Source organism: Coptis chinensis, chromosome 5, assembly GCF_015680905.1.
Source record: "Coptis chinensis isolate HL-2020 chromosome 5, ASM1568090v1, whole genome shotgun sequence".
Classification (NCBI taxonomy): Eukaryota; Viridiplantae; Streptophyta; class Magnoliopsida; order Ranunculales; family Ranunculaceae; genus Coptis; species Coptis chinensis.
Genome location: NC_141460.1, coordinates 92,572,379 through 92,583,810, shown reverse-complemented (window position 1 = coordinate 92,583,810; position 11,432 = coordinate 92,572,379). Strand labels below are relative to the sequence as shown.

The 11,432-nt window shown below is 35.5% G+C and overlaps 2 protein-coding genes across 5 annotated transcripts; both read right to left on the bottom strand.

The window, feature by feature from the left end:
- Positions 1–381: 381 nt before the first annotated feature.
- Positions 382–4,640, bottom strand: LOC147500133 (transcriptional regulator SUPERMAN-like). 2 transcript variants are annotated; one of them, XM_086561840.1, is made up of 3 exons: positions 2,783–4,138; positions 1,487–2,466; positions 382–1,272 (listed from the first exon to the last, which is right to left on the bottom strand). In XM_086561840.1, exons 2-3 carry the CDS (start codon positions 1,608–1,610, stop codon positions 614–616), a joined length of 783 nt encoding a protein of 260 aa, XP_086417966.1. In that variant the 5' UTR covers positions 1,611–2,466; positions 2,783–4,138; the 3' UTR covers positions 382–613. The 2 variants fall into 2 exon arrangements, with proteins under 2 accessions (XP_086417966.1, XP_086417967.1); XM_086561841.1 differs by lacking the exons at positions 1,487–2,466; positions 2,783–4,138 and adding an exon at positions 4,501–4,640.
- On the bottom strand, positions 4,283–10,000 carry LOC147500132 (AT-hook motif nuclear-localized protein 14-like). 3 transcript variants are annotated; one of them, XM_086561839.1, is made up of 7 exons: positions 9,444–10,000; positions 8,128–8,180; positions 6,566–6,697; positions 5,229–5,390; positions 4,962–5,076; positions 4,803–4,883; positions 4,283–4,699 (listed from the first exon to the last, which is right to left on the bottom strand). In XM_086561839.1, the coding sequence occupies exons 1-7, from the start codon at positions 9,739–9,741 to the stop codon at positions 4,644–4,646; spliced, it is 897 nt and encodes a 298-aa protein (XP_086417965.1). In that variant the 5' UTR covers positions 9,742–10,000; the 3' UTR covers positions 4,283–4,643. The 3 variants fall into 3 exon arrangements, with proteins under 3 accessions (XP_086417965.1, XP_086417963.1, XP_086417964.1); XM_086561837.1 differs by having other exon boundaries at positions 4,803–5,076; positions 9,444–9,999; XM_086561838.1 differs by lacking the exon at positions 6,566–6,697 and having other exon boundaries at positions 4,803–5,076; positions 9,444–9,953.
- Between the last annotated feature and the right edge of the window lie 1,432 nt (positions 10,001–11,432).

Below are 11,432 nucleotides of genomic sequence, written 5' to 3'. Positions count from 1 at the left end.
TTTTAATCTTTTCCACTTGAAAAATATGCGCTATACAACCAATTTAGCATGTACATAAGTTAGTTAGCTCACCAGAATAGACAAACTAGCTAGTTAACTAGAACAAACATAATAGTACTGTAAGTAGAATAAATCATGGGCGAAGAGGAGATAATATAAATAAATTATATAATCAGTACTCCAAAGGTAGCCAAAAAGCATCAAGCTAGATATGTCATGTATATCAAACAACAATGAAACCTTAAATTCATAGTAAAAAGACAATGTTTACAGAGAAGTTAACAGCAGTGCGGATTACCTAGCTAATCTATCTACTTCAATTCTGTTGATGAGCAATATGTTTGTAATGGTAGACAGTAAACTCTCTGAACTAGTTTCTAATGATGTAAAGGGAATGATTTATTTAAGATCTTAATGCAGGTTAAGGGTCTGCCAAACCCTATTAACTTGTTTCAAAAAAAAAAACTTATAATCTAAGCATAAAAATCTGGTAATTTCTCATGCTAGTACAATTCTACAGATCATAACATTTAATTTAAGTGGTTAATAAACTGAAAAACCATTGCCCTAACAGACTTCCATTATAGTCAAAGAAAAGAGTGCAGCTAACTATCTAAGAATACCCAAGTCTTAGCTCCAAGTCCAAATCTTCAGTCACATTTCTATGTAGACCAATCTCCAAATCGAGCATAACCATCTTTCCCTTTTTCAAGATATTGCACTCATCTTCTTGCATAAAACCCTTCAAAACTTTCATTGTCTTGGACAAGTCTTCGTCATTCAAACACGTCGAGTCAAGTGGACTATTCGTGACACTTGGTGTTTTCTTTTCATCAGTAGCGTAAGCTGGAGATTGGGAAGAGAAACAAGTAACAGAAGAGGAAAGCATGGAGGGAAATGTGAAGACCCTATTTGAAGGAGAGAATGATGATAAACTTGGACTAGGGTTAGGGCTAAAATTAGTAGTTTGACCATCCCAGGGAGGTGATTGCCTCAGCCTTGCTCTATCTCGCCTATGAACATTCATATGACCACCAAGAGCTTGGGCAGATCTAAATTCCCTCTTGCAGAAACTGCATACATAAGATCTTGGAGGCCAAGAAAAGCCACTATACAAATCTTCTTTATGAAAATGGTTCTTATATATATACTCCCATGATTCTTGTGCCTTGTCTTTGTCCTTTGATGCAAGAGTTTTACCATCAAGACAACTATCTTTCACTGAGTTCAACCTGTGTCTCTCCATACAAGCAGCTTGTGATCCAGACCAACCTAAAAGAAATATGAGTACATTAAGACAAACAACAACAAAAAACGAATTTGTGCATAAATCAACTGAAGTGATGGAAATAAATAGATCAAAAACTCAAAAACTAAAACATAACAACGTACACTACACCAAGATAAACTGAACTCAGATAGAAAAGAAAGGAATATAATCCATCTCTAAAAAAATTGAAAGAAGAGAATAATTCAGAAAGGATACCTCTCAGTGAATGTATGGAAAAATGATCTAGTTGAGCGGAGTGTAACTTGCAAAGGATAGGTGATGAAATTTGTAGCATAACTCCTACCTTTTTAACACTCATGGTCTCATCTGAAAATCTCATTTAAGAGTACTCACTCTCTGCAAATGTCTCTTACCACATTTGGATGTTACTTGGCGAATGTAGAAGTATAGATTGGCAGATTATACCTTTTTGCCAAATATAGTGAAGATCTAGTGGATGTTCCTTGGCTCACTTTATATCTTAAGTTACAGAAATATGAAATGTTCTGTATATATTACATCATCATGGAAATATAATTTGACACTATTTTTCAGACACATTGATGAGGCCACATGGTGATGAATTCATTCTGACTTTTGCGGATGTAGTCTCCTCACCAAAGTATTCCAACACATTGTCTAACCACAACATATAATGTATTCAAGGACATTAAGTTAGTTTTTGGATTGTTGCTCTATATGGAAAGTGCTTTAAGATCTGCAAAGTCAAATTAACCACCATATTTTATGAAAAGAGTTGATCGAATAAAGATCAGTCATGAGTTCATGACGCGCTTGTGATGAAGACTCTGCTGGAAGCAAGGGCATTTTTTCACCCGCTTTTTTCATGGATGAAATACCCCAGTAGAAATTAATGTTACCGAACAAGTAAAACGTACCTAAAGAAATTAGCTAAAGATGGAATCACGAGTGACTTTAAAAGCAAGGGTACCCTAAAAGCAATGCAGATATATATACCACTATTCCAAATCTTGTTCAATCAAAATATTATTACAAACAAATTATATGACTCTGATCATTTTGATATCTTCACTACACAAGAGACCGAGCAACTAAATCCATAGGCAACCAAGGTTTAAAAGATGTATTTCGTCGCTCTGTTTCCCAGCATTCCTATGTCAGATACTGATTCGTCCAAGACTAAGAATGCTCCCCAGCCTGCTGGGATAACCTCTCTGTATAAGAAAACATAACGCCAAATGTTACAAACTGGGGTCTGATAAGTTTCTCAGTTTTTGGCTGTCATCCTTGCTCAGGGGAGATGCTAACAACCTTTTCGCTGGTCAATCACTCTTTGGAATTTAGGGATATCATATTATCAACTGACTATACACATCTTTTAAAGGTATAATTACTCAAGAAAATAATCAACATATGTTTTAACCAAAATTCCGTCATTGCCTTCATTGACCAGCCTTCTACTAAGGCGTACACGAGTCTAACTCTAAACCAACCTAAAATTTGCATAAATCTTCAATAGTTAGTACTTACTTATCAGACTTGTAAAATGTTATAGTGAGCTCAGTATAGTAACAAACACTATGCCAGGTAGAATCCACTGGACAGAAACTGATGACCAAAGATGAGAAGAGACCAGGGTGGGGAGTACTACAGAAACAAAGCCGAATACACAAAAGATCCTGCCAAACATAAAATAGATTTTGTGTCGATTTGTATCCAATTAAATGAAATCCTCGATTGCTAAATAAAGAAGAGCTTTTATAAGGTTATTTATCCAACACTGCAGGCATTACCCAACAACTCATTGCCTCCCTTTTTACACTATTCCATCTGATTTGTACAAGAAAAGATGGGTGTTGTCTTCTCCTCTTGTCTTCATCTCTGCCAGACTGCCACCAAACTATTCAAGCCTCTTCTCTTTTATTGGTGACAGCAGCTATATGGGAGGAAACAATATAAACTCCTCCACATTTTGATTGGTGTTCGCTACCATAAAGATTTTGGTTGACTGCATTAAGGAAGCAAAAAACATTCTACAAATTTTCCAGTCATTGGGATTGAATAGAGGTATAGAACCATATTTAAGTGGTATGTTATGGATATCTCTCTTCATTAGTTTCTCTTCTGAGTTCTGACTGATGAAGCGGTAGTACCCAATTAGTGAGCTTGTTGCTTTGTGACTTATTGCACAAGTTGGAACTCTAACATGCTTGGATCAAAATCAGACCACTTCCCGCTTTAGTTTCTCTAATGACCATTTCAAACTAATGTGCTAGATTCTCATCTCAGATTTTTCTCAAAAAGTAAATCAAAATTAGAGTAGAAGGGTAGAACAACCATATGAATTGTTGAAGTTAAATTTCTAAGGAACGCACAAGGCCAAAAGCCCAAAACTTGTGCAATTGGAAGTTGGAAATAGATTTTCAAGTCCAGTCACATTTAATTTTGTTTTCCTTTTGCCCAAGTGAAAAAACCTACTTATAGCAAGTCCAATGGAGGGCTATATAGGCTGCTAAAGGCAATTATAGCACCCCAACCACAAAAATATTATTCCAATAGGGCTGCTAAAAGGGTCTTAAATTTGGAAGGAGTCAAAAACCCAGCCAAAGTTAAGACCTTCGCTAGCAGTTGCTATAATAAGTTCGGGAGACGGATGACATATTTTCTGCCGTCCGTGTGTTAAATTTCAACAGACGGCAGAAACTATGTCGTCCGTCCAAAAAAAATTCAACTTAAGTTACAAAATAATGGACGGACGGCAGAAACTATACCGTCCGTATCATTTAGCACTTCAAAACAGAAAACGTGATTGGATTGGTTTTTTTATTTTGGGGTGCCAAATTTGGTTGGGCAAGCTAAAAGGCCTATGTGACACCTTTTAGCAGCCCAATTTAGCAGCTCTTCATTGGACTTGATCTTGGCACAAGGAAGGAGAACATGTTTTTAATAGCAAGATGGAATTGAGAACACTTTCGTCGAACAAGGCTAAAATGACAAAAAATAGAAGAAAAACTTGGCAAGTACAACAGCTTCCAAACATAAGACTGAAATTTGATAAATTCCTGGATTACTCACCCAAAAAGCATATTCAAAATACAAAAGATTGCAAAGATGATGCTAAGAGAAATGACTTTTAAGTTTTAAGTAATAACAACGGATTTCAACAGAAGAAGGGAACTACTTGATTCATTCGTAAGCCAAAATGCACAATCTACACCATACTCGAAGTAGTTTCAGAAGCATCATACCGTTATGTCAGGAACAAATGAAATATGAACTGTCAGAGGCAGTAATGTCGGTGTGCTATACAGAGATCACTCCAACCTCCAAAATTTAATGTATTAATTTCAACGACATTGAGCAGCAAGGCGGAATTTCAAGATCTAGATTCTTAACACTTATGCTGTTCATCATCCCCATCACCAGGAGAAGGCCACACCCCATGGTCTGCAAACAAGGAAGACGTTTAATGAAATGAAGTCAACGACCTCAATCAACTACTACTCTCATAAATGTTGAGTCTCACTAGTAAATTTTACATTTGCATTACCTCTAGCACCCAGACCACCCCTCCAGTCAGATGAGTGGGGAGATGTCACATCCATTCCTCGAGGTTGGAGCATGAAACTACCTACAAAATTTTGATGATTATCAATTTTCCTGACAGATATTCTTCTGGATGAATCTGGTGCAGGTCGGAAGTTGAGACCTGTCATTGATGGCCTTCCCGCTACTTGTGAAGGCGACTTGTTAAGAGAAGCTTCAAGTTTTTCATCAGCATTTGTGTTCTTTGTGGTGTCAAAAGAAAAGGACGCAGCAACGATCTGCACACAAATTCAATTTTGATGTTTAAAGAAAATAAGAAGACACGACTTTCTATACTTTCTTTTTATTTTTGCCAAAAATATTTTCTTCCCCTTTCAAAATGGAAGTGATGGCGTGATAACAACCAAAAACACCTTAAAAAAAACACTACCTGGACAGGGCCAGCTGCAGTCAATGGCCCACCTACTCCACCTCCAACAACCCGGCCATCTGTGCTAGAGAGACACACACTGAGCCCACCGGTTCTTGAGGATGCTCCTCCTACCTCATTATGAAGGAAAGACCCAGACAGCGAAAAGATTTCAAAGCATCCCTGAATCCAGAATATTTCTAATTACTGAACCCTTACTGATGAATTGAAGATGTAATAATACACAATGAAATTTATTTAAAAAACAAAACAAAAAAAAAGGAGAGAGAGAGAGAGATGCAAGAGACACCTCTGATGACAACCTAGTTCACTATACAACTATAAAAAAGAAATATGGAAGTTTCAAGCATATATTGCAGGTGCTGTATGCTGATCTTTTGATTTTTATCTTTGTTTTCATCGATATGCTGATCTTTTGACTTTGAATGTGAAAATGTCAAAATGAGAGAGTAAACGGCGCAATTAAATCAGACTATTTTCTTCCATCATCCAAAAAGGCTGACATTTTAATTGGCAAACTTGTTACAGAAATCACTTCCTAATAACTTTCACTCCAAGTTGATCCCACAAAAAGTTGCATGGGAGACTTGACAGAAAATAAATAATGGCTGTCTACATTCAGTTTTTCGATTAACAAAAAGGAAAAAACTCAAAAAAGAAAATAAAGAAAACAAACAAACAATACAAAACCTCACTTGTGTTACCATCAAAGAACCTCTTCCATAAGTTTTCTATCAATTACGCATAAAGTTACCAAAGGAAGAGGAACCTGTATGCATCTCATCCATATTTTAGACATGGACTAACTCCATAACATGGAACCTCACCCGAACGAATTCTAATTGTAATTGAAGCAATTGAGTTCTGCTAGCATGTTGACAAGGATCAACAAGCTGTTTTCTTTCTCTTCCTTATCATATCAATGTTTTTTCTTTTTATGTGACAGCTTTGTTCAAAAAATAAGAACATACAAATGCAAAGAACATAGCAATCTGTGCATAATGAAGCTCATAAATATGATGGATTCCACGGCATATATCATGCATTTTCATCACTCTAGCTACAGAGGACATTGAGAACCTTCTCTATTTTAACTTTTAGTTTTTATTCTTTTATTTTCTTTGAAAGTTCCAATGTTATTTCTGTTAACCGTTGAAACCTTCCTTTCCCTGCGAATGTGAAATTGTATCCAAAGACCTTATGCCCAACCTCCCAAGGGTTGACCAGTAGAACCGGTTTAATACTTAACTAAGCCATTTCACTGGGTGGGAACAATTCACATGTATCTCAGACCTAAGGAAAAGCAGAAAATACATGAATGACTTTGAAATTTTTACCTCATATGTCACATTCCCCCCCAACATGGCTGGTTGACGAAGAGAAGGATTGGAAATTGAACCAGATGCTGAAAGAATACATACTGCACATTTCCTTTGTTGCACAAATGACATGATATTCTGGGCCACATCCTACTGAATGAATTCATGAATTAAGACATCTCATTACGAAAACAAGTACAACAACAGTGCCTGACCTGTCTAATATGCAAAATTGCAAATAGACAGCAACAAAATTAGAGTGAAAAATAATGTTGAATGGGCCTCTTTTTCTCTTGATGTGCTTCCTTAAAGTATTTTTTGAAAAATAATAATCTGAGAAAGGGGGGAAAGTCACGATCGACTTTTATCCTTCTGCGTGGTAAAATGTGAATCAGCCGCCACATCCTTTTCAACTGTCCTTTTTAATGGCAAATTTGGTGCTTATTTTTCTTGGACCGAGCTTAAGTCTAAGCATTCCAGGTAGATTATGCATCTACATTTATAGTGTTACACCCATACACTATTACCAATACTTCTGTCCATATAAAAACAATAACAATAATAAAGAAACAAAAGGTGATGTAAACAGTTGAATCTTAGCGCCCCATTTTCCTGAATGCATAAGCACAGGCCAAATCTTGATTCCAATATGGGTGTGTGGACTGAGCACTGTAACCTTCATCTTGAGGGTGCAGCAGTGGTGAGATCCTCGTGTAGTCATGTCCATGAAAATCATTTGTGATTTTTCTTACAAGTTTGTTCTGTATATAGGTTGGAGCTCATTAATCATTATGCATTGGGAGTAGGAGTTAGATCCTAGTCATTGGGCTGAACTTGTATGGTTGATAGGAATTTGTCAGATCCTAGCCATTAGGGTGAATTTGATTCTGTTATTTCCTCTTGGAATTTTCGCTATACCATAGGGGTGCAAACGGATAGGTTCGGATGCGGATATGCCTGTATCCGAATCCGAATCCGAAAATTTATACCGATATCCGAATCCGAATCCGAATCCGACGGATATTAAAAAAATTATCCGAATCCGATTTCGGATATCCGAAATGGATATCGGATAATATCCGCTCCGAAAATTAAAATTTTATTTGCTTTGAATAATTCATTTTACCACTATAAAAACTAGTATAGATATATATATTTGTCTTTTATTATTATTATTTTGTTATTATAGTTTTATATTATTAGTTTATGATTTTATATAATATTTATACAATAAAAAATGAATAAATTAATTATATATAATAACTATTAATTTTAAATCAGATATTTTGCGGATAAAATTGATATCGAAACCAGTTCGGATATAAAAAAATCCGAATCGAATCGAAATTTTCGGATAATAAGAATCGAATATTTGGATATCCACTTGCACCCCTACTATACCAGTATCATTTATTTTATTTTTCAGTTTTAAAAATCTACTTTTTTCTGATAAAGAATCTGTAGTTGACGCAACTTATCCCAGTCATAGGAAGAAGTGCTTGTATATGTCTGCATTATTGTCTAAACATGTGAACATGTATATATATGGAAAACAAAAAAAAAAGGATTAGAGGTCATACTTCGTCAGTAGCAACAGTAATTATATGAGGTGTAAAACCTTGTCCTGCATTCCCTGTATCCAATAGCTCAAGTAAGAACTCAGATAGACCAAGAGCTTATCTCATAAAGCCTTCTAAATTAAAAAAGAGCTCAATAAAAAGGAAATGGCTTGTACATTTCATGCATATATCATAGAGTATATGCATACAGAATTAAGTGGCCAAGTTGAAGGGGTGAAAATACGCAGATGGTAAAGAAAACAATAAAAATTTTGCTGACAGTAAATTGTATATTTTCTACAATAACAACTGGTGAAAATGTTCAAGAATGAAACATAGAGAATTGAAAATTTTCTCTAGTTTTATATAGAAGAGAATACAAAATTCATAAGGGGGAGTAAGCAATAATTTAAGCCAAACAATGGCTATCGACCAAAACATATAGCACCAAGGCCTAGACAGAGGAGCTTTTCTTTTTTACAACTTGTTCCCCGCATAGGTGAGCCCTACCACAAGGATAGAGAATACAGCATCCATCCGATCAAAGTTTTCATGCCCAAGTCTCGCTCTCCAAAGGTGCAACGTTGGCATTAACCCATTAGCTTGCTAATAATGATATCAAGTGGACTTTTCATATTCTTGTGTGACATCAGAGTAAACCTGTTTTGCAGCTCCTGAAAGGCTTTCGCCACATCCATCTTAATAAGCTAGACTACTATTTACAACCGCTACTCACAGAACACCACTCATGTGTAACACTCTCCATTGCTTCCCACGTCACAAAAAATACTTTTCAGAGTCCCTACTTGGAGTCTTATACAAGAAATTAACAGACTCTTACTAATGGAGCTCTTTACGGCGTAGGAAAAACATAACTTTCTACACAAAGCTAAATGAAATCGTTTCCATTTCACAAATTTCGAAAACTTCAATACTCCATGCATTGTTTATCGTTATCTAACTTACCAGATTTTCAACTAGTGAACTGTACTTATCTTAGATTTTATTCTACTTTTATCAGATTGTAGCTAAAAATGCATTGTGTGTTATCCACAAATGAACATTCAACAAACAATAGATGTGATTGAATCAAAGACTTATTAAAGAGCTATTTCAAAAGGTGTTTCTGGTTTGAGCTTTTAAGAAACAGTTTTGAAGTAGTTATCCCATCAATCACACTCACAGTTCTGTGCTTGATTACATAGTTACTTGAATATACACTTTCTTTAAACATAAACTTCCCAAATGTTGTATAAAGTATAAACTAAACATATCAAAGACTAAAAAGTAGTATAAAGCTAAAAAGATATGAAGCAAATGGTTTTAGATGGGCATACCAGATTGCGACTTTGCAGGTGGGGAAGTGAGTTGGTTATTATTATTAGCTGAATAAGGAGGAGGAGTAGCGTACTTCCTAGGCCTACCTCTTCTTTTTTTAACTGTTTCTGGTGTTGGTGGGTTTGAGGAAGGGACCAGTTGAATCGAAAGTGTTGTAGTACTAGGTTCTGAAGAGGTGTAATGGGGTGTTGACACGTGTATATGTTGGTTTTGGTTTTGGTTGTTTGTGATCATTCCGTTGGTTGTGGGGTGGTGGTGGTGGTAGTATGAGGTGAGAACACTTTCGTTACCTTCCATGAAGAAAGTGAGTAAGTGTGTGAAGAGAAGAGATACTTTTTGGTTTGGATTGTGGGGTTTTAAGAGACTTTAGGACCATGTATAAAAATGTTTAATTTTATTCCACTCCCTATGTTGAGTATGTTCTGCTACATTTGGCTCCTGCTGCAAAACGAGCTTCGATGGGTTACAAATGTTTCTTCACTTGGATTTTCATGCCAGTTGAGCCAATTGAAAAACCCAAAAATCCGAACCAACCAAAGTTTCAGTTTTTAGCCCTTTTTTTCTTGGATAGGCATTGGATCTCTTAGTAAATTCAGGGTAGTAAAAAGTCAACTTTACTCTTGACACGAAATAAAAAAAATGGCCCAACCCAACCAAAATGACCCGCATATGTAGTATGAACAATCGATTCATATCTCAGCATTGTGTATGAATAGTGAGAACACCTATTAGAGTATGGTACATCAACATATAATAAGAAAACACATATTTGGGATATGAACAATTACTGTTCATACTTCAACATAACATATATTAGTAAAAACACATATTGGAGTACGAGCAATCATTGTTCACATCTCAACATGAGCTATGAACAATCATTATTCATTCATTAACATAATGTACAATCAGTAAGAAAACTTACAGGTAGGGATGTTCAAAAAAATTGGGAGACCGAAAAACCGAGCTGAATCAAGTGAAATTAATGGTTTTTAACTTGTTCAGTTCGGTTTTCGGTTCTCAAAAGGCAAATTCGACTGGTTAGGTTAGGTTCGGTTTTCGGTTTTCAATTTGGAGTTCGGTTAACTGATATAAACCAAACTAGGTGCTAGATATATATAGAAATTTTAGAGTTTTATTATTACTATTTTTTTTTTTTTTGGCTAAATGGTTCATGTTATTGGTTAGATTTTTCATAGACAATTGCCAATAACCATTCTTAATCTCTCATTCCAAATTCTTAGGTATTTAAACTATCATTGTTAGTCGTACCTGTATTGAATCTCTCATTCAAGATTTTACTATACATGTCGGTTAATATTGAAGGTATGTTTCAGAGTTACAAGTGCTGGTTTGGTGGAGAAGAAGATAGAGAAAGATAGCACCAAACGATCTCGTAGGATTTACTGGTTGATATTTTCATTTTGGTAAACTTTATTAATTAAATAAAAGTTGCTTAGTTAACACGTGGGCTAGTGAGGGCAAGGTTGACCCTGTGTTTCAAAGGGCCCAATGCAAAGTCAACAAAATTGGGCTTTTATTTCATTTTTATTTTCCTATGAACGGGTTTTTGTTTGGGTTTCTAACATTATAGTGCACACGCATCAACATGTGATTGGAGCAAAGCTATTTGGAAAAGTTATATAAAGACTGATCTAGGAGAGAGAAATCATTATCTTCTCCACCACAAAAATATTGTAAACCAGAGAGAAACAAATAAATTTTGTAACCGATACAATCAATCAATAAAACTTAGTTTATTTCATATCAAATCACCATTCACTCTTCAAGAACGTGTTAGATCTTCAGCTAATTTGATCACCGTACTACATTGGCGCCGCTTGTGCATCCGAAACATTGATATTTGATACACCTCTCACTTTTGCCTTGATATTGTATGGTTGGTTAAAGGTATATTTTAAGGATCAACCTTTGCCTATATTGCATGTATATGTACCATAATTCTATGTCTTATCCTGCTTTTGTTC

Excerpts from the sequence above, each read along its gene's own strand:
- LOC147500133 (XM_086561840.1), bottom strand. The coding sequence starts at position 1,610 with ATGAGATTTTCAGATGAGACCATGAGTGTTAAAAAGGTAGGAGTTATG. Across the intron at positions 1,273-1,486 it reads TTCCATACATTCACTGAGAG|GTTGGTCTGGATCACAAGCT; the intron begins GTATCCTTTCTG and ends TATTTCTTTTAG.
- LOC147500132 (XM_086561837.1), bottom strand. The coding sequence starts at position 9,741 with ATGGAAGGTAACGAAAGTGTTCTCACCTCATACTACCACCACCACCAC. Across the intron at positions 5,391-6,565 it reads GGGGGAATGTGACATATGAG|GGATGCTTTGAAATCTTTTC; the intron begins GTAAAAATTTCA and ends TTCTGGATTCAG. Across the intron at positions 5,077-5,228 it reads CTGCAGCTGGCCCTGTCCAG|ATCGTTGCTGCGTCCTTTTC; the intron begins GTAGTGTTTTTT and ends ATTTGTGTGCAG.